Here is a 26,067-nt window from a genome sequence, read left to right on the forward strand (position 1 = left end):
GCTTTGCTGGTGTGCCACACCGAAATGGTGAGATTGTGGGGCGAGTGGTGAAAGAAAGCAGGTACCAAAGGTGAACTCTTCAGCTGATGAAAGGAGTCAATAATTTTTTTTATCATTTATTATTTGGGGACATTGAGTCAGAACTGACTCAAAGAGACATTTTCCACCACAGGAACAATCTAATGGCACAGTTCTGAGCACTTTAGATTCTTTACTGTCCACAACTTAGTCTAGTGTATTATTTTAGATTAGGTCTTGAAACACCATATCCTCATAAGTACTGCCTTCAGTTCTTCATTACAAATGGACCAAAATTTTAGTACAATAAGTCAGCCTTACAAAATGTCTTTGATAAAAGACAATGACTTTGAAAAAAGGCTATTTATTATTTATTATGGAAATTCATCTGCTCTTTTATCTGTACTTGAGGCCATGCATCTCCACACTCATGGGAAATCAAATTGCAAGACACCATGTTTTAACTGTTAACAACCTTTAGCTGCCCTCTATAATTCAATGTAGAGTCATCAAGATCCTAAATATCACTTTAATTATATAAGCCATTTATATTTTAATTGACACATTTTTATGAGTCTCTTTTCTATAAATGAATGCAGTGTCTTTACCTGCTGTTACAGAATATTCTGCCAGTAATTTCTACCACTTACCCACCTTACCTGCATTCCTGAATCAAGACTGGACTCAGTGTACTGGATGTGATACAGCCCTGCTTATACACACACACACACACACAGTGACTTCAGAAACCCAACTGTCTATTTCCAGGAGTTTTAGAATACAGAACTGAAAGGGTTTAATAAGAGTTTGTCCGATGAAGTCTCCACAAGAGGCTGTCAATCAAGTTATAAATCATCTACTGAAATAATCTTCTTTTCTCCCAGCTCTGGTAATGTCTTGCCTTCCTTAATCCCTTCATTGACAGATTTTTCTCTCTTGTTTCTGGACTATAATTCATTGTTCCCTACAACCTTTTTTCTAATTCATTCCTATTTCTCTTTTCAATTTTTTACTTCACTAGTCTAGTTCTATATTACTGAATGCATTTGGGTTGTTTTCTTTTTTAATTAAACTACTGCAAGGAGCTTGTACCAGAACTAAATGTGACTAGTTTTGTCTTTTCAACCCTGACTTTGAATTATAATTCCAAGTCTTTCACTATTTACTTTCATGTGTTTTGTACCAAACTCTATCCAGTGTACACACAAGTGTAAGGCCTAGACAGTTAAAAGGGGATTTGTGGCTCAGTGAACATCTCTTGAACCTATCTTGAACATTTCAGCTCTGGTTTTCTTCCTTGGTGATTTTAAAACTAATTTCCTTGAACTTTTGACTCAAGACTGATTTTTGGTTGAAAAATTGGAGAGAGCGGCCAACTTGCAGGAAGCCAACAGAAGCATGTCTGGAAATTCAGAAAGAGCACAGCTCTGGAGATAAATGTGTCTGTAACAGATGGTACAAGACAGTCAGGCTCTCTTTCTGTACCTGTCTTCTTCTGTACCATGATTCAGCATGTGCTCTGTGCCTCCCTGGATATCTACATGTGCCTCTGTAGGCATGACACACTTCTTTGCCCTTCAGAGCCTCCTGGCTTCTGTAATTGCTGATACAGGATTCCAATTTCTTCAGTTTTATGCATGCCATCCTCCTCTATTAAAGCCTTACAGCTCCTGTGGTATAAATCAAAGCATGAGGCACATTATTTTGAACCACCTTGTCTGTCAGATTGGGATGAAGCAGTGAGTGACAAAACCTGTAGCATGTGTGGGAGGCACCTCTGAAAATGAGAGTGGATATGGGCAAAGCTTGGATATCCCTGAAATAAATTGCCTCAGTAATTATAGCTGTGGTGGTCTTCATATATAATCAGGATCTGTGGGCACAGGTGGTTTTTGCTGTTTGATCGAGGCATGTGGGTAAAGAAAATAGGAAAGGCTTTCTTTGTCAAGTTCTTCTGAATAGTAAGCCCAAAAATAATATTTCCCATTAAAACTTTGCTAGTCCATTAGCAATGTGTATGGGTTACACAGTAAAGAAAGCATGGTGAGGAATTGTGAGAAAAGGGAACTACCTAAGTTGTTCTGGAAAGAGAAAGAATTCTTTTTTCTGTCCTCTCACATTATTGTCTTAATTCTGCACTGCTGTCACCACAGTTGTTTAAAGTTATTTCTCCATTCACAATTCCCAAGCATAAATAATGTCAGCTAAAATAAAATGTAGCTGTCTCTTCTGCTTTCCCATACTCACTCAGATGGTATTTAAGAAGCTTCAGTTGCAAAACACAAACTAATGATGTATTTCAATTTACAAAGCAGACTTTTCATTTAAGCCATGGAGCTTTTCTGTTTCTATCTGCAGAGTTTCCTTTGTGCTTTAAGTATTCCCATGGGGGGTGGGAATCAGTTCTCCAGATTTGCAGAAGCCCATCACAGAACACCCATTTTGCATCTTCGGAATTTTAATGAGTTTTGTAAATTACTTCAAATCCAGTGCATTAAATTCACTCCTGTCCCTTCCAATATGATCTTCTGTAGATAATGCTTTACAAGCCTCAGTGGGAAAAAATTAATCCTCTTGAATGTTAAGAAGTGCTAACATGATTAGGGAGGATACATTTAACCAACACCAATAATATTTCAGCATGATGCCAACGTATCCACTTCTCACCAATGAGATTACCTAGTTTGGTTTGCTTGTTTTGGGATTTTTTTATAAATAGTTAAGAATTCATTTTCTTAGTGCTGCTTTTGGAGCTGTTATTTCCCACTGCAGCAACTTTCATTGGCAAAGATTGGTTTGCTGTGTTTCATCATGGCCAATAACCTTGGTAGATCTTTCACACCTGTTGGGGAGGCTCAGGTACAAACAGCAGGAGTTTCCTGTGACTTCTTTTGGTAGATAAAACGGGTACATGAAGTAGATTTTACCTTTTCACTCTTCCAGTGCATCCACAGTAACCCACAGACACTAATGTACAAATAGTTGTTGGAAAAGTATCTGCCAGCATCAACACCGTGGATCTCAGGGGAATTTATTGCCACATAAATAACTTTGTAGTCTCAAAGTTTGACTGATAATTGATGCTTCTTACCCATAATAGTGTCTTGACACTAGCATTAAGTTCAGTGATAGTCCTTAGTGACTTCAGCTGATTACAGAATATGCAGAGTTGGAAAGAACCCACAAGGATCATCGAGTCCAACTCTTATGCCTGTGCAAGGCATTCCCAAGAATCACAGCAGGTGCCTGAGAGCATTATCCAAACACTTCTTGAACTCTGTCAGGCTTGGGGCTGTGACCACATCCCTGGGGAAGATTGATTGTAATCAAGCTGTGGGGCCAAGACACTATATCATTTTTTGTTGGAATTTTATCAAAGACATTTTGTAAGGCTGACTTACTGTACTAAAATTTTGGTCCATTTGTAATGAAGAACTGAAGGCAGTACTTATGAGAATATGGTGTCTCAAAACTTAATCTAAAATAATATACTAGACTAAGCTGTGGGTGGTAAAAAATCTAAAGTGCACAGAACTGTGTCATTAGATTGTTCCTGTGGTGGAAAATGTCCCTTTGAATCAGTTCTGACCCAATGTCCCCGGATAAGTTACCCAGTAATGTTTCTGGAACTGCCATCCTTCAACCAGTCCGTGTTCTATTTGACTTTTCTTATTAAAAAAAAACCTGAAGTTACCAGAAGAAAAGAGGAATGTTCCAAGTCTGGACACTAAGAAATAAAAATTCCATTCATTCATTAGAAATGATTGCATTATCCTAGCAATTTCTATTAAATACCATATTTTCTTTCCCTTTGTCCTAGAGGTATCATTATGTTAATATCCTTGAGCTCTGTAGAACGACTGCTGTGTTTCACATTTCAGATAGTTTCCTCTAAGTGTGGGATTTTAGTCTTCTCTGAAAGGAAATGGCATTAAGAACATAATTATATGGTCCACACTTTGATTTATAGTTTGGGTTTTATTTTGCTCTTATCTGTACAAAAGAAAAGAACGGAGTAGAAACTGGAATTTGCTGAAAATCCTCACTTCATTGTGTCAAAGGTGGTGCACTGCTCTGGGGCTGAGAGGCAGCAGTGTGAGAAGGTGAAAAGAGCCAAGCAAACAGAGCAACCAGGTGTGAGAAGTAGGTGATGCCTTGGGAAGGCTGACCTGGAACAGACACTGGGCAGAGCCAGAGAATAAAGTAGGGATTTATTGAAAGGCCTCCAGGATGCACCTTGGGCAGGACAAGAGCCCGACCAGGGCTACACCCAAGGTGGACCCAAAATGGTCACAAAATGGACAAATGGTCACGAGGTCTCACACTTTAATAAGTTTTGGTCCATTTGCATCTTGGAGTTTAATTGTCCAATTCCAGCTGCAGGTTGTGAGGTCCCATCCTTCTTGTTCCTCCCTCCAGCCCACCCCTGTTTGTGCTTTTGGGCCTGAAAGTTGTCCTTGGTGTGCAGCAGGAGAAGGATTTGTTTTGTGTCCCTGCTGTGTGCAGAGCTGAGTGACACTGAGTGTGAGCTCAGAACTGCACCCCTGGGCAGCACAGAACCTGAAATACATGGAAGCTCAAACTTAAGGCATCATAAGCAGCAGTGTTAGATTTGTTAATAAAGACTATCAACAGTGTTTCTTAGCATCTCAAATCCAGCTGTAAATGTGCAGAATCTTGTATTACGGAGAATTTCTTACTTTCAATAGGTCCTGCTGTGATACTTGGAAAAAAAATCTCTTCCAACAGAAGATCTCTACAATTAAAACAATTTTGTTAACCCTAGGAGTAGGAGGCATCTTTCCCCCTGGCTCCCTGCCATCAGAGGCTCTTTGCAGCCATGTCCAGCTTGTCCTGGTCTCCTCAGGCTGCTGGAAGCCTGTTCCTGCTGCCCCCCAAGCCCCAGTTTGTTCCCTGCACACTCAGCCTCTCCCTCCTTCCCCAGAGACGTTCCTGGCAGCATTTGCCCTCTGACCTGGGCATCAGCAGCAGTCTTGGAGATCTGGGCAGTGACATTTCCATCAGGGGCTCTCTCAGAAGTCACCTGCTGTGGGTTGCACCTGTGGCTGCTCTGCTGTGAGTGACAGAGAGGCACTCCTGAATAATCCTTATGATCATTAAAGAGCCTTCACTGTGCAGGAAGGTTGTCTCCCCTCTCCCTGTGCAGCAGCTTCAGCCAAAGCACAGACCCTCTAGGCATTCCTGCTTACTAATCCTCTCCCAAGAAATCAGGAATGCGTTTTGTGCTCAGCTGCCCGAAGGAGAGGAAGGAAAAAGGTGATAATGTCACTTCACTGCAGCAGTCACAACCTGCTGTGTCAGCTAAACAGTCCTGGCTTGGTTCCAAGGAGAACCACTTACCTTGCACTTCATTCACATTGCAGTCTCCACGGAGCAAGGGAAAGCTTTTTGTACAAAAGAACACCAAACCTCTTACCTGTAGCTGTCAAATTTCATTTTAAAACTGCATATTTGATGGCTAAATTCTGAAAATATTCAACACGTATTTCGATTTGTTATACAAACAACATTGCAAGTGGGATAAACTTTACTCTAAATTACAAACAGCCATTTTATAAACATCCTGTGTACTTTGTTCAGATTCTGCTTGTGGCCTTCTGTGTCATCTGTGAGGAATTACTCAACTTAGTTTCTGTAAAGAAATTGCTCTGCTATGATTTGCATTTAGTCATTCTAAATTACTCTATTACTTCAGAGTTTACCCTTGTCTTCCTTCTCTGACTGCTCTTCTATTAGCTTGTTATCTTCCCCACTTGATTTATGTCATTTATTTTTAATTTGTAATCTTATGGGAATGCATACTGTATTTTAAAGTTAAACAGTCCACTTCTGGTCTCTGTTAGAAATTAGAAGGAATAATTGCAACAATTTATATCCTTCTGCATGTGTAAATCTATTTCCTGAGTTTGGTTGAGAAAGCAATGGGTATGGGAACTCTCTAAAATTGTTACATTTTAAAGCATTTTAAACTTTTATATTTAATGATTTGGGTGAGGATGAGAACAGTGCCATAGCTCTTAAATACTGGTTAAAATCACAAATGTTATCTGTAAGTTAACCATGTCCATAATGCTGTGACATCATTCATTTTTATTTGTCCATGAAATTGATAATGTTAATTAAAATACATACTATCAATCAGGAACATTAACAATTCCTAACTTGAAATGAGGTGCAAAGGGAAAACCACTGATTTCAGGACATCACCAAACATTCTGTGTGTGTGTGGTGTGTCAGAAAATGAGAGTGCTCTCACTTGGAGCAGTGCCTGCAAGCAGAAGGTACCACCCTGAGCTGTTCCCTTTTTTTCCCAAGGGCAGCACACCTCTCCTCGTGTTTTTTGTCTTAGCAGCAAGTTCTGATGCTGAGCTCTGGATTCTGCTTGGCTTCATACCTCTTTTCAAGTTTGGAATAGTTCATGTTAATGATTGACAGTATATATTCTGATTAAAATTAGTAATTCCATGCAAAAATAAAAATGGGCAGTGTTATGGCATTGTGGATATTATTTAAAAAGACAAGACTGTTTTATTTTTAAATGCATGTTTTTTAAATATTTCGAAAGAGCTAACATAAACCCTAAACTTCCAGATAAGGTAGAAATATTAAAGGGTTTACATTAAAGAAATTTCTTTATTTGTTTTTGAAATTTGTCAGGCAGGATTCCCAACCTCATAATCCTTTTTTTTTTTTTTGCTTTTTTAGAGGTATATAGTTGAGAAAGAAAGGTTTATATGTAATTAGCTCTTGCTGCATCAAACACACATATTTATACTGATTTGTCTGGGTAGATGCAAAAGCTCTTGACCATTTGCCTGAGCTACGGTGAAGTTTAACTGGAGACAAAACAAAGGTTTAGATAAAATCAGTGTAATTTCTTATTGATGCTTACTTGTATTACTTTAAGCTCTAAATGTATTTTTCAGACTAACCATAACCTGATCCAGAAACACTTGAACTTTGGAGAAATATAATTCTATTTCCTGATATTGTAACCTTATAGAAGTTCTTCACTAATTATCTTTTTGTGCTGCTTCACAAGCTCTTCATATTCTGTATTCAGGTTTCTGTCCAGAGGCCAAGATGAGATGCCAGTTTATCTGTGTTTGCTTTTTTTTCCATCACTGTTTCTGTGGCATTGTTAATGAGACAAAAATCACACTGGGGAGTAGAAATAAATGGTAAAGAATCTTAGCTTAATTTTGCCTTGTTTTCACTGTGGGAAAAGCAGAGGCCACAGAGGTTCTGCAGAGCAGCAGCACAATTCACCCAGTGTGCATATAAAACCATAGCATCTTATTTCTTATCCATGAAGTTATCTTCATATGTACCATTCACATGACACTGAATGTCAACTAATCTTTAAATAAGTTTGGAAATATCTTGGAACAGAGAGGCTGAATTCATGGTGAATTGTTAGGGATTTTTTTCTGTGATGAAGTTTAACTATAAATAGAAAATTATTCCTATCATGACTTGCTCTAAACCCAGGAAGGAAGACAGCAGTGCTGAAAAGTGTCTGAATCTATTGCAGATTATCTGCAAGCTTTCTTTCCCCTGAGATGCTGAAGCCATTTCTTCAGTCCAAAGATAGATACTATGAAGCACTTATGGAGTCCTTGCTGTCCTTTTCTTTCTGAGCTGTCTAATTATACTTGTCATCCACTAGACAAAAAACATATCTGGCTTTGCCTCCTCATTTTTGGAGCAAGTGAAGCAAGTATGGGAATCTCCTCATATCCTCAACTGGAAATGCCAGCAAAAAAAAAGGATTGCTCACATTGCTTAATTTTCACACTAAAATGGCATGGGGAAGATAACACCAGGTCAGCTTGCATTCATGAGGAAAAAAAAAATCTTAGGAAACCAGGAGCAGAACTGATATTAATCCTTTCAGAGAAACGCCCCTCAAATGTGGACTTGCAGACTTCCAGGTGAATCCAGTTATGCCACTGAGAACTGGATGTTCCCCTGCCTGATGGAGAAGTGACGTCAGTAGAGATGAGATCCCTGAGCTGGAAATGCTGCCACCAGCCATAGAGTCAATTAAGCTGTCTTTGCTGAAGTAGGAATCACATTATTAAATCTAGCTGTTCTGGAGCTAGCAAGCTCAACTCAAGGCTATCATTGCTATTTTTCCAAAGACATTTCACCACAGACATCTGCCAGCCAGCTGTGTAGACTTTCTGTCTGTGCTAATTTGCGAAGTATTGTTGCTGGCCTTCAGCATTCAGAGCCATCTCCTTTTGGGCTCTTGCTGGTCAAAAACTCTCTTCTTGGAAATATTTTCTTCCTCTGGTTAAGTTGGTTACTTTTGTTTGGTTGCCTTTGATTTATTAGCTTTGGCATGAGCTTATTTTGTTGGGCTTATCTTGATTTTTTGAGGCTTCTTATAAATACATAAATGCTGACTAGTAGAGCAAGAAACTTAGACTTCACTTATGTTGCACTATTGCCCCACTGAAGGCAACATCCTGCAGGATTCTCCCTTGTCCACCAACCCTCTGAAGTTCGGTCTCTTGCAGGTCCTTTTGTATTTCATTCATTTAATTGCTTTGTGCTTTCCTGGAGCTTCACCTGGAGGATTTGGCTGACAGGCCCGGAGCAGGGATGCTGGCTGGGCAGGTGGTGGTGGTGCAGGGCCTCTGCTTTCCCTGCTAACACTGCCCTCTCCTGGTTCTCCTCCTGTGCACCCAGAGCTCAGGACCCTTGCAGGTGCCAGATAAGAAAAGGACAATGATAACGTTGGCTGTTTCTCCTGTTGCATGCTCTCTCCCAACTCCATGGCCTCCCATCCTTTGATGGATGGCCTCGGGCAACCTTTGTGCTGGCCCAGGGGGCCACAAGACAGCCCTGTCTGAGTTCAGGGCTCAGAGCATTCCCAGGGGTGCACCAGGGCTGGGAGGTTTGCAGGGGCTCTCTGATCTCACCAGGCTCACATCCCCAGCCTCAGAGGCTCTCCCTGAATCCCAGCCCCCTGGATTTTAATATCCTGCATCACTCTTACCTGCTTGTTCTGACCCTCTCAATCCTGCTGGACCTTTCCTAGGCTTATCCATCCATTGCAGGTTCCTGACTGACCCCTCTGCCAGGCTGCTGGAAGCAGGCTCATCACCCATGCTCAGCCTGCCCCTCCTGAGCCATTCTGCGTTACTGCTGAGCCCCTCTTCTCCCCCAGAGCCCTGCCCCAGCCCAGAGTGCTCCCCCCCTCTTTTTTCCCCGCTTCCCAGCTCGTGTCACTCCACAGAGCAGGATCAGGTTGCCTTTGCATTGTGATTGTTGGCAGGAGCCCCTCTGGATTGCTGTGGCTGCTCTGTGAGTGCAGCAGCCAGTAGGAACAAAGCACATGAGAACACATTAAACCAACATTCAGCACGCAAAGCCCCAGTAATTTACTATATGCTACCCTGCCTAGTAAAGGCAGCAGTGCAGCGTGCTTGCCCTTTTAATTTCCTTTCTCACACTTCTGTCTACAGAAGCCTGTACCATAACTTCCTTAAAAAGCATTTTTATTTATTCCATAGTCGTTCTTATGTTGTTTGGTTTTAAGCAGTGTTTCTTACAGAAACAATTTGCTGTGCTTTGCTTGATACCATCACTAAACAGAGACATGCTGTTGTATCTGATTAGAATTTTGATTGTAGAAATCTAACCTTTGCCACTGCATTGTGCTCTTAAAATGGTAAAATGATCCCTGCTGTGCTGCTGCCTGATAGTTCTCTCTTTTTAAAACCTGCAATGAGCAGTGTTACTGAAGTGTGAAACACAGATCAAGAAATTTGTATACTGATGAACAGTTACCCCTTCAGGCATGAAAAATGCCAATTTGACATTCTTTCCATGTCATGTATTAACATAGTAGAGTTCCAATAAAAATACTAATCAGTTAGCAATAAGAAATGTTACAGAACTGACAGATAATATTAAATTTTTAAAAACCACACCAAATTTAAAAGAAGGTTCAAATCTTATAAGATAGTTGCTCACAGGAGCTCAAAATGACAAAGAACTTTGGCTTCAGAAGCTGGAAATAAGCTTCAGAATCCATCTTCAGTGTCTGTACCTGCTACATATATGCTTGTCTTATATTCATAGAGAATATACTTCATTAGAAGAAAATCCTATCACTAAAAAATGTAAGAGCTTTTTGGTATATAGCATATAGAGCAGAGCTCTCTGCTTGAAAGCTTATCCAGTCTCTCTATCCACATGTTCTGACCTAGTCAGGGATGTGCTTCTCCCTGTTCTCTGAGGTCCTTAGACCTCTGTGACTACAGGAACCCTAAAATGCTTGCACCAATTACAGCCTGCCTTGGGCTTTTGCACAGTTCACAGGCCAGCATGGACTTTATCAGTTGCTGGGCAGCTAAGCAGGTTACTGAAGGCAGATGTTTCCTGCTCTTTATTAAGGCTCTGTGGGCCCCTAAATCTGGCAATGGCATTAGGCTCAAAGCTAAAAGCTGTGTTTGCATATGTTGTGTGACATGGTTTGGGACACTACTTGTTGGAGAAACTGTTTATAAACTGTAGACAGAGTTAATAATACAAAGTTTGAAATTCTGTGTCCTGTTCTGAGCCAATTACAGTGATCTGAAGAATGAATGATCCAACAGGAAATGCAGAGTTAGTAAACAAAAATGGTGTATGTTCCACTGCAATTGTGTGTAGTCATCTTCTGACTGAGTTAGGAAAGAGAGTTTCTGAAAATTAGTAATTACTCAGGAAAAATAGAATTCTGGTTAACTCTGTGTGTATTACAATAATTATGTAGTATTATTATAATTACGTGACATTCCTATTGATTTCATATCAGGAATAATTCTCAAGTAATGACCTATGAAACATCCCATTGTTCATGAACAAAAGTCAAGCTATGTAAAGCAATACACTAACAAGCTGCTGCATTGCTACTGGAATATGGTTGCCTTCAGAAGAACATTCTACAGAAGTTTTTCTTATATTTGCCATAGGACAATGTATTCAGGAATAGTTAAGTCATGTGGACATGGTGTTTACTGGGAAGGTGACAGAATTGGTCCTATAGAAGGAAAAAGTGAAATAAAGAGGCTGGAGAGCGTTCAGTGGCAGGTGAGGGAGTCATCGAGGGAAGATGTGGCAGTGCCCTCCTAGAGCACAGTGTAGGTGAGGCTGCTGGGCAGAGCTGTCCCCAGTGACATGTCCCAGTGTCAGAGCAGGGCTGACCATGTCTCTGTGTCCCTGCAGCTGCACCAGGAGCTGGAGAAGGGCGAGCGGGAGAGCGCGGAGCTGCAGGAGTTCGCCAACGCCATCCTGCAGCAGATCGCTGACCACTGCCCCGACATCCTGGAGCAGGTGGTCAATGCCCTGGAGGAGTCCTCCTGACCCCACCACCAGCACCCAGCAGCACCAGGGCCAGGCCCAGCCAGTCCACGGAGCCGGGGGAGTGAGAGCAATGTGAAAGACACAACATGGAGCAGAAACTTCTGGTGCACCTTTTGACAAAGAAAACAAAGGCAAAAGAACCCTTCTGAAAACTACATGCTCTCTAGGTTCTTCCAGTCTGTCTTATCAACCATTTTTGTATTCATCTTCTCACTGCCTTTCTACTTTAGAATCCAATTCCCCGTTGACTTTGTTGGTGGTGACTTTTGGATACAGCTAAGCAGAGCTCTTCCAAGTCTACTGAGCAAAGAAGAGGGGATCCACTGAACACGAGCAGCTCTAGTTCTTCATGAGGTTGCAGAAGAGTAGCCCTCGCCTTTCATTCATATATTGCTTTTTCCTTCTTATCTTCTTCCCTTCTTCCTGTTTTTTAGTTTTCATGAAAGCTAAAAGCCTGAATTTCATAGTGCTAAAACCAAACCTGAGTGTGCTCTGATTCTGGCTCATGGCTGGCCAGCATCAGCTAGCTCAGGTCTTGCTGCCTGTCTCAATACTTCTTATATTCTTAAATAACAGAGTGAGGAAAGGAAAGTTTCCCTACTTGCTCCTGTTAGTCATTTCATCTAGCAGCTGGGAAAAAAGGTAGGCGTACTGGCACTGTCTGTTTACTTAACTTGGATCCTTATTGTTCACTGTTCTGATTCTGAAGTGCTGTGTGGGCATTTTTGAGGTAACTGTTTTGAGGATTTGGGGGGGGGGGCGGGGCTTAGATGAGGTTTCTCATCATAGGTCTGTGTTTCCTAAGTTCTTACTTTATACAGAACTCTCTCCCTTGGAGCAGGTGTGGTCAACAGGTCAGTTCCCAGCTTTAACTTGTATAGTTTGTCCAAATTTTCAGGCCATAATGTTGTGAACACTAGCTGTCATCAGAATAGGCATTCTGTAAATGAGAAATTTGCACCATTTAGCTTGAAAGTATAGTTTTACAGCTAAGTTAGGTAAATCACTAGCACAGTTCTTACTATAATTATAATTTAATTTATTTTGGTTTAGCTTACATTGATGAGGAATGAGTTTGAGTTCAGAGCAATAACCCTTATGAAGAGGAGCATCTCTGCTGGAGTTGGCACCCAGCTGAGTAGATAGGTGTAAAATCACAGCTTTACTTAAACCAGTGCAATTCTTCTGTGTATATGAGAGGCCTTAGTTTTATTCCCATCCACCTTTGACACTCGTTCCAGCTCCTTCTGATAGGTAATATGACCTGAAATCCCAGGTCGGTTTGTCGTGGTGGTAGCAAGTCAGAAATCCTATTTGATGAGTGGGACTCGGGTGTTCATTCTTGGACTATGCATTAATGGGGAGACACGTTTTTTCCTGGCTGCCAGTGGTTGTGTGTGTCTGGGGGCATCTGCAGGACAGAACTCTGTAACACGTCCCCGTGTGCTCCTTAAGGGAGCTGCTCCCCTTGGCTGGCTCATATTACTTCAGAGAGCCAGGGGAAGGCAAAAGGAGACCAAATAGCAACACAGCAGTGGAGGAAATCTTGGTTTTCTAGTCACTAGCTAATTCTGAATCCTCTCAGTAAAATTCCCATTCAGAGCCTGCAGTTTAATTCCATGTGGCTTATTACATTTTGAACATAATCACTAACCTGCTACACTAAGGAAAATGTTCCAGGCCCTTTCAAGAAAACTGCATTTCTTGTGTCCCTCAGATCCACAGCACAGCTGCCTGTAGGTCTTTCACACCTTGTTTCTCTCTTTAGAAGTGACCAATTGCTTCCAACATAAAGGAGATCAGCAAAAGTTTGAGTAAGGGAATATGTACCCTGTAGTTGTTTCCAAACAAGCAGTTTTTTCCTGAAAATTGGGAAAAACTGAAACCTCATGTACCTTTAGATTCTATTGAAAAGTAGCTAATTTAAAATAAATCACATCCCCATTGATTCTACTGTAATAATTCAGCAGAAGGAGCTGCATTCATAGCCAGGGTGTCTAGGAAGAAGTCTCAAAAGAAGAGGTGAATCACTCCTTTTGCAACTTTGAAAATGCCAGTGCTTTACAAATCAGGAGAACTAGCTTTAGTTCTTCCTGTAATATCAGCCTGTGTCTGCAGCTCGTTTTTTGTGTGGTGTGTGAGGAGGGTAATGGGAAGGTGAATGTGGAAGGGGGATGGCGGAAGGGCAGCAGACAGTGACTGTACACACTGCTGGACCCTGCCTCGTCCCAGAACCACCCCGCTGTCCCATCACTTGAGTCAGCACCTTTCCATAGGAGCTGTTGTTTTGAAATCTCTCCCCTTGCTTTTTCTTCATCACCCCTAATTACTCACTCAAGGAATTTAATGCTGCCTGTAAAAGCATCAGAGCCATCAGCCCGGCATCATCGGCCACCGCCACCCCCTTGACTCTCTCATTAACTTATATGGTCACATCTCCAGCTGCCCTGCTTCCCTGCTGTAAAACAATCCTTCCTCTGTGAGAGGCTGTGGAATTTCCCTTATCGATGGTTCAAATGACTCCTGCTTGTAAACCTCTTACTGAGATGTTCCTTGATAGCGTTTGTGCTGGAGGCAGGGGCAGGGGGAGGGGATGGCAGTGAGGGGCCATCACTTCGGGCTGTTATTTCAATTCCTGGCTGTACTGCGGTGCTGCTGCTTCTTCAGCATCTCTAACTCAGCTCGTAGCTGCATTTCTGTGGTTCCAAGTGCCCCGGCCAAAGGCCTGGTGCTGTCGGGGCAGCGTGTGGAGGGTCTGTGCATGGGCAGCCAGGTGAAGCTCACTGTTTACACGTCTCCCAGCCTCTTCCCAGGGAGGATTTGTCAAGCCTGGCTGGTTTTCACGCTGGCCATTTGGTCCTTTATCTGCCAGCCACACACCTGCTGTTCGTTCCATCTCAATTGGTGGGCCCTGGTGATTTTTCTCGTTAACCACTGTTATCTCCTAGGTCTTGTAGCCTTCCCATCTTAAAGGGTGATCTTAGACCTCTGTAAAGTGCTTTCAGGGCGGGAGCAGATCTCATTTAGGAACAGTCTTGATCCGACTTGATCTCCATTGAAGTGTTTCAGGTAATCTCTCTGATCCTGTGTTGACAGAGATCCTGTGGTGAATAGCTTGAGGAACTTTAGGGTTTGGGAGGTGCTGCTGGCCATGATTTAATGCTGAATGTGACCGCTGAAAGCTTTTTCTTTTCACTCGTATGGAGTGCCACACCATTGGCCTTAAGGCAACAAAGGGATTTTTATTCTCATAACCATCATGGAATGGCATATGAGGCACATGGCAGAAGGGCCATATGTGGCAAACCCTGCAGTGCTCATCCAGTTGCCTAACCCACCACTGCTCTTCTAAGATCTTATTCCCAGGTGTCAGCAGTCAGGCAGATGCAGACAGCTTCCTACCACAGTAGTCCTGCAGTGCAGCAGCTCTAGGAAATCAGAGGCCCTTCCCAGGGACCCTGGGGAAATTTGCTTTTTCTTCTCCTGTTGAATGAAGTTCCATTTGCTACAGGAGCTGGGAAAGTTTTAACTGCTTTAATTTTTTTTTCCTTTGGAGCTGTCATTTGCAGAGAAGCTGAGAGATGTAAGGACTCAAGGAGCTGTTTGTAGAAAATTTAAGTAGGTCATTTTGGCAGGGTTTGGGCTGAAAAATAGCTGAGGCCTGAAGCCCAAGTACACTGTAAAAGCTGACACTGCAACCACACTTGTTGATGATATCCATGAGTCCAAGTCCATATTTTTCTCTGAATCCAACCTCATGTGAAACACTAAAAGGACATAACACTAGACTTGCAGGGTGAGGACATGAGCACTGTTTGCCATTGGAAGAAGAATTACCTGGCATGCTCCCATGAAGCTCTAACAGATGAAGCTCTAAGCTTCTCTAGGTCTTCTCTCTCGTTTTGACTGCCTTTAACCAGCTGTCACTCCAGAAAATGCCAAACCCTCTTTGGAGTGTCCAGTTTTTGCCAATTCCCAAGGACAGGAGGTGAAGGTCCGACGCAATGTGCGGAATCCCGTGCGCCGTTTCCCGTTGCACAGCTGGAATATCCCTTCTCTAGAACATTTCCTGGTACTTCAGGACTCTGAAATTTGCACAAGGGAGCATAAATGTCATAAATCTCGTAGAGATCATCCTGGTTTTTAAGCCAAAGGGGCACCTCTTTTTCATTTGCCCTGTAATTCCCACCCGTTCTGCTGCTAGTGCTCGATCTGTTGGGAAATTTTTACAGCTGATGAGGGTTGACAGGGTTGAGTCCCCACTCCTGTGCTAATTGCCAGTTGCTGCCACTGCAGGGGTCTTTACAAAGGACATAGAGTCGTGCACTGATACCATTTTAAAGCAAAAATGTTGCTACGAACGTAGCCCTGTATCTCTCCAATGACTCCAGTGGAATGCTGAAGGGTAAGAGCACAATCAAGGCACCTGGAAGTGAAAGGAAGCCTCTCCTCAGCTGCACACCCGTGCTGGAAGAGGGTCTGGAGAGGCCGTAGAAGGCCTGTGGATCAACACTGCCCCAGTGGAGCCGGGCTGGGAGGGCTGGGCATGCGGCATCGGGGGCGTCGCGCCTGGCAAGGCCAACCCTGCTGACCCCTCTCATCTGCCTGGGGAGGAAGAGGAGTGTCAGGGGGGTTTTTTTAAACAAAACCACGTTTTTAATTGTTTTTTCCGCATCAATGGAAGGAACCTTACGCAACAGCAGATCCTTCTGAACAAAATGGCTGTGTCCGCTGACTGTTTTTAAAATGAAAAAAAGAAAAAAAGAGAAAAACTGTTTCAAAACTTTTTAGTGTCAAAAGCATAAACTCAGAAATCCTGACTTTTTCCAGTGTGTGTGGTGAGTGCTGTAACCCTGTCATCAGTATCTCCCCTGACTTTTTCAGGGGTGTTTTTCTCCTGTTTTGTTTTCTGCTTGTCGATATTGTCTGTGTGGTCCTAAGGCTGGGGCAGTTACCAACAATGTGTGTCTGTTGTCGGATTGAAAAACAAGATAGTAGTAGAACTGAAAAAGATGTGTTTTAAAAAATATATAAAAATAAATTTCATTAAAAGGAATTCAAGTAAAGAAGCAACAAAGCCATGACTCCTCCTCCTGGGATTGTATGGGAAAGGATTTGTGGGCTTATAATTATAACCAGTTGCCTTTCACAGGCTTTTGAGGTCCAAGGCAGCTTGGCCTCTTAGGAAATGTTACAAACCCTGTATAAATTCCTGCTTTCCCAGGTTTATACTGTACATGTGTAAGACAAAAATGGGCAGAATGAAACAGTAATTTGGAAGTCAGTCTTTTCTGGTAGCAGTTATCAACACCAGGTGTCCCCTAAGATGGGAACCACTGATCTGACCAGGCCAAATGCTTTGGCCAAATTTGCTGTTTTCTCCATCCCACCCTTGATGACAGGGACACGAGCCATACAGATCAGCTAGTGCAGGTAGTAGTTGTGTGAAGGTTCATTATCAGAGTTGTATTTCCTTGCCTCTGGGGTTGGTCATGTACCCAAGCACGTTATGGGACAGGGAAGGACCAGCAGCCACTTTCTGCTCTGGTTGCATCAAAGACTTGCATTGCTTGAAAGGAACAACATGAAGCTGAACTGTTGTGTAAGGTTAACCAAAAAAACCCTGACAAATTGCTTTACCTATGAACATAGGTAAAGAATTTCATTAAGTGAATGTATTTTTATTATCAAACTTAACCATATGCTGTTTGCCCCCATTTGGCAAGCTTAGTTCAGATCTTGAAAATCAAGTCAATGTGGTTTGCTTTTAAGCGGATATTCCCATTAGGCTCTTGGTGCTTTGGTAGGGCTTTTTGTTCAAAACATTGGTTTCTTTCACTTGGAAACCTGCAAAAAATGGTTCTATTGGTCAGGTATACTTATTTGTTATAAAATGTGGTTATCTTAAAAGCCAAATTCAAAGCCAAATTTTAAAAGTAGATGTTGTTCTTTTTATCTGCCCCACAGCTCTCTGTGGACAAGGCCAGGTCCTCCCTCCCTCCCTGCCCAGGGATGGCTGCATTTGGCCCCTCACTGCACACTCATGACAGTATAACTGGGGAGGTTTTAGTGTAAGATGCCTTTATTTGTTCACATGCTGGAGGAGGACGAATCCAATGGGACCACAAACAGGGGAATAACTTCTGTGCTAGCCCAACATGCTGCTCCAAGCCCACCAGAACAGTCTATTGCCGTTTCCTTCCACGGCAGTGAATGAGGAGAGCTGCACGCACAGCTCACAAACCATCTGTGGAGCTGGATTCCGTGGGATGCTCCATCCTCCCCACAGACACAGATCCCTCATTTGCTGTGGAAGAGACCTGTTGCACTTTAGTGGAGGGGGAGGCAGGCTTTAGGGACAGGATCTAGTGTACTTGAATTCCTTTTGGAAATGACAGCAGCGGGAGACATTGGTGTCCGTGATGCAAGTGCACACGCTGCCTTCAACTTGTATGTGTTTTATTGCTGGAGTCATGTTACTGACAGGATAATGACATTGCAAAGAAAATGTGTTATATTCAACTTTGCCTTGATAATATAAACACTTTGTTCATTTTTTTTCTTCTTTTTTTATTCACAGACTAAGTTCATCAGGAAATTATAAAATTATTTAAAAATTCTGTGCCGTGTCTTTATTTCAGCGTGTGGTGCTTGGTGTCCTCTCCTGCGTGCCCAGGATGGGAGGGCAGGTAGGAGGGCTGAATGGCTGCAGGGCTGTTCCCTGGCACCAGACTTGGGGTCCCAGTTGTTGCTCACCTGCACCAGTGGGACAAGGGTGCTGGGGTTTGGCTGCACCTTGTGCCTGGCAACACTCCTGGACACAGCTGGGGCTGCCTGCAAGGTGAAGGGGAGGGACTGGCAATCACAGGAGTATCCCAGATACTCCTGCAGCTCACAGGTCAGGTGAGTGGAGATAAAACAGCTGCTCAGCTGTCCCCTTTGTCCTGCCTGTTTTCCAAGTCAGTGATTTAAATGTTGCTAATGGGTGACTGAATTCCAGATGTGCATCCCGTGTTGAGTCATTGTCGGGATCACATCTTCCAGAGCAATGTGCCTGGAAAGCCTTGCTGTGGAGAGGCCAGCAGTTGTCCCACTGAACGTGTGTCCTGGTGAAACCTGGCTGTGGGTGCTGTCCCTGAGGAGCAGAGGAGTCATGGCTTTGTGCCATAGGATGGATGATCTGTGCTCCTTGCAGCGCTGGTGGAAATGGGCTCTAGCCAATGTCCAGTCTCCAGATGGGTTTTGATGACATGGGAAATTGCCTGAGTAATGTCACTATAAAAATATCGTTTTTTCTGGGGTTTTCGACTGTTCTAAAGAGAATAGCATTGCAACACTGGGTCCCACTGATAGAACAATGTCCATGCTAAACACACTCCACCAGATTCTCTGCAGCTATTCTGAAGCCCTGACAGCACAGACCTCCCCAAGCTGGGACACTTTCTAACCAATTTCTCTCCTTTTCTTTCTCCTTTGTCTGTCTGTACAGCCAGTTTTTCTCTGGGCTTTCTTGCTGGCCTTGTCCCTTCTGCTTTTCCTCGATGCATCATTTCATGAGGCTCTTGAGGTCCTGACTTGTTTCAGCACAAGTGACCACGTGTAACAGGAACAGGCGTCCTGATCTCAGTGCCTGGACCTTCCCTTCCCTTTGCTGGTTGGATTTCAATCACTTGGGCTTCAACCAGGCATGTAAAGCAGCATGTGGAAAAAGGATGCGTGGGGATGAAGGGTCTCAGGAGCTTTGGAAGGAAGAGTCAGCTTCCTTCAGCCCCTTGGTTCCCAGTCTGGTTTATGTTCTCTCCAGCATCTTTGGCTGAGAAGGGGATTCGTGATTTCTGTCAGGCCAGGGTGTGCCTGGCTTCTACAGCACAGGCCAGATCAGCTGAGTGAAACCACATGCCACATGGATTTAACCAGTTAGGGCACAACAAGGTGCCCAGCAGTCTGACAGTGGCACAAACACCACTTCCCAAGGACTTGTCCTTTTTTGGAGGAGTAGTGAAAGGGCAGGAGCCCCAGTCAGCACCAGCAGGGCAGCACATCTGCAGGGACAGCAGCACATCTGCAGGAGAGCTGAGCTGAGCTCTGCAGCCCATGCTGGCTCTGCTCTTGGTGCGTTGCAGGGCTGTGTCCCCACAGGCTGACTCATGTTTTGGATGGCCTATAACAATAACACAGTTCGTGCTGAAAAGAGAAGATGCCAAACGCCTTTTGTGCATTATCAGGTTACATTTCATGCATTGTGCAGTAAAACACGAGGCATCTGAACAGAATTGTCCGTGTTGACTGCAGCTACTGTGACACTGAACAGGCATGGCAGCAGGGGAAACTGCAAATGGTCAGCCCTGGGATCAAGCACACACACACACATTTGAAACATTTTCCTTTGCAGATAGGTTCCTAGGGGTGTGCACAGCCCCTGTGTTGCCCAGGCTCCTGATTAAACATGGGCCTTCTGCAGTGCTTCAGCCAGGATGACTTGGGAAAACCTGCTTTACTAAATCACACCAGTCAGGGAAACTGCTGAAACCACATCTGCAGTCCACTGGGAGAAGCTACATATTTAGGATCTCCTATTTCTGACAGGATCTGCTGTGCTTGTGCTGCAGATGCCTTTTGCCTGTGTGGATTGAAGCTGTAGGGGTGCCTCAGCCAGCCCAAAGATTACCCCAAAACAGTAATTAAAGCCAATTGCCCGTGCTAATGATCTGTATGTGACTAGTGACCTTAAGACTGGGATTTTGAGACATCAAGTAGGTATTCTCACTGGGCTTCAGGATGTTTAGAAACCTCAGGCAAATAGCCAAAGTCCTCTTTCTTTAATGTCTTTAAAAAGCCTCAAACTCAAGGGCATATGACCTGGGAAAGTAAATGTTTTGTAGGTGGATATACTAAAATTAGGTGCAAACAACTTTTTTGCATATCAAGCAAACAGAGCCATACACCTTGTGTTGGTAGACCTTGTTTCTGAACATCCTGGTGATGTGTTATAAAACATAAGTGGACAGCTGGGACCAGCTTGGGTGTAGCTGTGGGGTTACAGCAAATGATTCTCAGGGTGTGGGCTTGAAGTCCATCTGGTTTTAAGTACATGAGCAGTAGCTTCCCCCAATGTTTACAGCTGCAAACATTAAAACTGTTCTAGAAGGTTGACTAAGAAGTTAAATATTTAGGCCCAGGTACTGCAGCCCATTTGTGTGAAGTTGTCACTTACTTCCCGTGAGAATTCAGCTCCAAAAATGTCTGTGGACGCCGATCTTGTGACAAGGCAAGTTAAAAACCCCTTTGGATTCTTTATGTATTGGTAAAAAGAATGGATGGCTGCTGTAGCTGCAGACCCATCCTGGAAGGATTTTTGTTCAGCTTCAGTAAACCCTTCATTTTCTGTAAGGGCACACCATTTTGGGGAGCCACAAGTGCTGGAATGTATATGAATGCTGTTAACCTTTCTTCTCTGATGCACAGAAGCTGGTTTTGGCTCTGAGCAGTGTATCCTCCTGCAGCCCGAGGCACTGAAGAGCACGTAGGCATAGATGTGTCTGTGCCCATCTGTGTGATCATGTATAAATACACAGAGCTGCCCACTGGAAACCATCCTTCAAAAATGCCAAACCTGCAATGGCAAAGGTCTGGAAATTAGAAAATTTAAAGGACTTACTTCATGCCTAATATGTCCATGATGCAATTTTCAGTGAGGTATTTATGTAACTATTTTTTTGCTGTTGTTGCCAGATGCTTCCTTCATTAAGTGTGCAGGATGAACTGATTTCTTCAAACTGGTAATTGTACAAACCCTGCCACTGCTGCCATCCAAGACCACCAGTTCTCTGTCACAAGCCTCTCATTACTTTGGTTCTTTAAATTGTCCCTCGTGCTAGTGGTAGCTTAGACATCAGGAGGGCTGCTCCTGTTTGTGCTGTTGCTCCCTGGCATCCCAGGACTTCCCCATGCCCATATCCCTGACCTGTAATTGCCCCCACTTATTTCTGGTGGGTTTGATAATACAACCCTTCCCCTAGCAAAGAGGAGTTGTGTTTCTTCAGCCACAGAGATGAGCAGTAACTGTGACCAGACACCGTAGACTGCCTGAGGCTTGTAGGGAATTCAAAGACTTGGAGATACAATTTGACGTCTAAGTGGAGGTAAATGGATGTTCTTCCTCTGTTCTTATTGTCTACAAGGCACATTGGCTTTCCCAGCCAGACCATTCCTGGCAGCAACATAAGCCTTTCCCAAAGTCCCAGATGAAATATTTGAGACTACCTGGCAGCTGAAGTGACTGACAGTCACAGAATGGCACATGTTTGCAGACACATGCAGGCTGCAGTTGGAAAGAGCTCCAAAATACTGCATCAGGTACTCAGTGACTGGAGAATGTGCAATACATGCACGTAGGATTTGAAGACTGAGTGCAAAGTGCAGAATCTCTTTTTTTTAGCCCCTATATGACTTCAATCAGCAGTTCGTGCCATTCATCTATGATTTAACTAATTTAGCATTAATAGTTACTATGAGTATGATGATGGTGGTGGTAGTCATTGAAATTTGAGAAAGCTCCTTCTAAGGGTATTTTGAACTGTTGCCACTTTTGCTGAGATCCTTCATTATAAAGTAGCATATTTTGGATTCAGGTGTGTTTTCCCAATCCCAGTGGTGACTGTGTAAGGTGGTTTTCAGAGAGAGCTGGGGCTCAGCAGCAGGAGCAGCCAGGGAACTTCCACAGGCTCATGGCACCCACCAAAGGCAGGGAGGTTCATCTGTAGCACAGCATCACAAATAAGTGTCTGCATTGCTGCTCTCTCACCCCATCTACTCCTGAGTGACTCCTCAATAATTTTGGCTCTATAATAATAGATAATACCTAGGATAAAGATCATACCAAGGAGTTTATTTGGGGAGAGTAGCTCCCCATGTGCATAAATCCACGAGAATGATGCTCATACAGGATATCCTCTTCTCCCTTTTTCTTTTTGAATTTTGTTTAAGCATTTTTAGCAGGATGCAGCTGAAGTAGTAACCAAGCTCTTACCAGGTTTGTGCAGAGCCTGGCTCTGCTCCCAAGGTGCCTCTTTGCTGCACCAGGCACAGCTGGAGAACACTCGTGTCTTCATAGACCCTTGGGGCTCCAGAGATGTGAAGTGAACCAGAGTGGGAATTCACGCTGGTACCTCGATTGTCTGCACCAGAGGAGGCCCTACAACAGGGTTTTTGTATGGAAAACCAAGACTCTCCAGAGAGGGTGATGTATGACCATGGAAGGTGTTTCTGCTGCTCAGCAAGGCCAGAGGGGACAGTGGTAGCTGGCAGCCACTGTGTCATCCTCAGATTTGTGTGGGCCAGGAACACACTGCCTGCCCACTGCCAGGGCTCAGCTCACTTGCAGCAATCTGTTCAGCAGCAGTGACTCCATTGTCTCCTCAGATGACAAACCAGCAAAATGCTCTGAGGCAGTAGCGCCCAATTTTTCAGCTCTGCCAACTCTCTGCGTGCCTCGAAAAGCAGCACCCGCGTCTGTTATCTTTATGTTTTAATCCAGAGTGGTTACACACCACACACAGTGGTTACAGCAATGCTTTGCTGGTTACTTTGTACAGCTAAAGATCCCTGGCGGGCCTGGCAAAGACAAGAACTGCTACCCCAAAGCACTGGGTGTGCTGCTCCTTGGGACGAGATGGGAGCAAGTTGGTGTCTCCTGCAAACTCCTTTGTGACCATAGCACAATACTACAACATGCCTCTTTTTCCTGCCCCAGTAATGTGAGAAGTGTGAAACACTGTCGTTAGGACAGATGAAAGAAAGATAAAAAACTCTTTCCCCTTATGCATTCAAACCCCTCCATCACTGCAGTGGTGTTGCACACCACACATTGTGCTTCCTACCAGTGCCCTCTGAAGGGTCCTCTCGTGTTAGTTTGGCAGCAACGTGACACCTTGCATCCAAAATAGAGCCCTCACTAGACCCTGGAGGAGCCCAGAGGAAATATGAAAACTGGGATTTCTCAGCAAAATGTAATGCAAGTTCACATCTTCCATCAGGGATCCGTGTGCACAGCCATCCCTGTTGTGGCAGGGAGGGATTGACATTTGTCACCCCTGGTTCCTGATGGCCCTGAGGAGGGTCTGGCTGCTCACCCGGCCCACAAACCTGCTGTGCTGCACCGGGGACAGGCAGCAGCTGCTGGGGTCACACCAAACTGTGGGGACAAGCACTTGGCCAGGTGGTGGATGTTGGGGATGTGTGCACCCAATGCATGGCAGCCTTTGCAGTCTCCCCCCAGCAGCCCAAGCCAGGCACAGTAACTTCAGGGCTGCTCCTCACCCTGGTGGTTGGAGGCTCCAATTTCCCCGTTAGTTAATGAGGTGGTGACTCCTGACAACAGGAGTGGTAACACAATTGTTTGTGCTCATCTGCCAGAAGAGCAGATCAAAGCCACCCGTGGAGCTGCAGACAAATATCACCAGGGATGAGCCAGAGGCTTCCCCTGTGTGAGTGACAGTGACATGAGTTCACTGTGAAAGCAGTCCTGGTTCCTGCAGGGCCAGCCTGACGCTGAGGCAGAGCTTTGCTCAGTGACAGGGGCTCGGGAGAGTGACGCCAGCGTTCCCTGGGTTTGTTTTTCTGCACAGAGCCCTTGCTCAGCACCAGCTCCATGGCCCTGCTCATCCTCGGGTGTGCAATCTCCAGATGGTATCTGGGCAAGTCCAGGCAGGAGCCTGGGGGCTTGTGTGGCTGTGGATGTGCTGCAGCCTGGGTGCAGCGAGGCTGCCACGGATCCTTTGGGAAGATGTGTGGATGTGTGAGGAGTCAGTGACAGCCACCACTTCATGCCCAGCTTGGAGCCAAACCTGACCTGGTCAGTGAGGCACACCCTCACTGCAGCACCAACTCCACTGACTGCTGACACCTCCCCTACACGGAAGAGCTGAGGAAATATAAGAAAATCCAGAGCAAATCAGCCAAAGATGTGTCAAAGGGCAGCTCCCCCTGCTCTGTCTGCATGTTCAGGGCAGTTCTGGCCTCTAAATGGAGCTCTGCTGCCTGGGGGTTTGGGTGCCCTGGGCTTGGGAAGGTTCCCATAACTCACTGACAATGAATGATGTGATCCCTCCTAAACCCCAATTTTACATCCTCATGAAGGTCCACAAGAGGCAGATCTGGGCCCTCTGAACCTCACAGAAACTTGTTTGCTCTCCTCAGGTCATTGTGCCTGACGTTATTCATGCTGCTGTAAAAGGGATTATACAGAACCCATGCCTTGAAGGGTGGCAAAACACAGGGTTAAAATCTTCCATGACATTTGGTTCTTCCAAACATAGCCCCTGAAGCCCTGTGATGGAAAGGGTGTCCTCATCTGCATTTACCAAAAAAAGAAACCCAAATAAAGAATTCCAGCTCTCATTGCTGGAGGGAAATAAAGAGAAATGTAGCTTCAGTGAACAGGAAAGGCTCAGAAGCAAGAATCAAATCCACAAAAAACCTCCTCCCAGAGTGAAAAAACAAGATCTTAAGCACATGAGCAAATATGTTTTGGGGCATGAATCATGGTGTCTTCTGGTTTTGTGGGCTTCTTTGGGTTTAGGGGATTTTTTTGCTTTGGTTTTTGGGGGAGTTTTTCTTTGGCTTTTTGCAGGTGTGTGTAATTTCAGTCCCAGGATGTGATGAAACATTCAGTGATTTGGTGTAACTTCAGATGCCACAAGTGGTGTTAGCAGGTAGGTGCTGTGCACATCCTGGAAAATCCGTGTCTCGGGCTGAAAACTCAGAGTCATCACTTCAGGATGTCAACCACAGAAAATACAGAACACGCTCACAATTGTACTTAAATTACATGTTGGAACTCTGATGTCTTTCATTTTGCCTTTGCCAGAGGACATGGCAGGATTCTGAGCTAGAACCCATTGGTTTCTATGTCTTTAGCTTCTTGCATGTGTAAATATACTCAGACACACACTTTTTCTATGAACAAGCCCTTGAGGTGTGCCAAGGGCTGCCTGTGCTATGGGAGCACCAGAATCCATGCACAGCCCTTGGTGTGGTGGCTGGGCCCCACATTCATGACAACATCTGAGTGCCTTAGAAGAAAACCATCTCTCCCCATGTGTTTTCTTCCATTTTTGTACCTTGTGACTGCACTGGTGCTTTGGTTTTTACGGTTTCCATCTCTGCCTGCTTGGAGCGTTTCAGTGCTGGGGTTTGTGTAAGCCCATCTATTATCCATGCTATGTATTTATGTATTTATTTATGTATTTATTTATTTAGAAGCTACAGTGTCCAGGGATTATATTTGTGTTGCCTTCAGCTCTCACTCTGAAGGTGAGACTATTAAGCAAAGGCATTTGTCATCAAAGGGCACTTTGGAGCCTACAGAACATGGTGGTTTTTGTACAAAGCCTTTCTTGTCACCAGGTTGGATTGCAGGAAGAAGTGAGAGCAGCACAGCCAGCAGCTGCAGAGCTGACACTCTCCACTTTGTCCCTGGGATTTGTGGGACCCAGAAATAAAAACAGGAAATGTGCTGTGGCTTCACTAGCTGTAAATAGTGCCTGTCCCCAGGCTGTGTGACATCCCTCCCAGGCAGCACCAGCATTCAAAGTCCTGGCAGACACACATTACATCACATACCTCCCTGCCTGCTGCCCGAGTCTTCCCTGTGCAGGCCCACAGTCC

At 44.2% G+C, this 26,067-nt stretch overlaps 1 protein-coding gene across 3 annotated transcripts in view; it reads left to right on the forward strand.

Moving 5' to 3' along the window:
• The window catches only part of ERC1 (ELKS/RAB6-interacting/CAST family member 1), a 252,432-nt gene extending 234,412 nt beyond the window's left edge, over positions 1-18,020 (forward strand). For all 3 annotated transcript variants that reach the window (XM_066319384.1, XM_066319386.1, XM_066319385.1), the window contains one exon: positions 11,263-18,020. In XM_066319384.1, coding sequence (XP_066175481.1) covers positions 11,263-11,400 — 138 coding nt within the window. In that variant the 3' untranslated portion in view covers positions 11,401-18,020. The remainder of the gene's footprint in view (positions 1-11,262) is intronic.
• The last annotated feature ends 8,047 nt before the right edge of the window (positions 18,021-26,067 follow it).

The sequence above is a fragment of the Sylvia atricapilla genome, chromosome 5, assembly GCF_009819655.1.
Source record: "Sylvia atricapilla isolate bSylAtr1 chromosome 5, bSylAtr1.pri, whole genome shotgun sequence".
In the NCBI taxonomy this organism is placed as follows: domain Eukaryota; kingdom Metazoa; phylum Chordata; class Aves; order Passeriformes; family Sylviidae; genus Sylvia; species Sylvia atricapilla.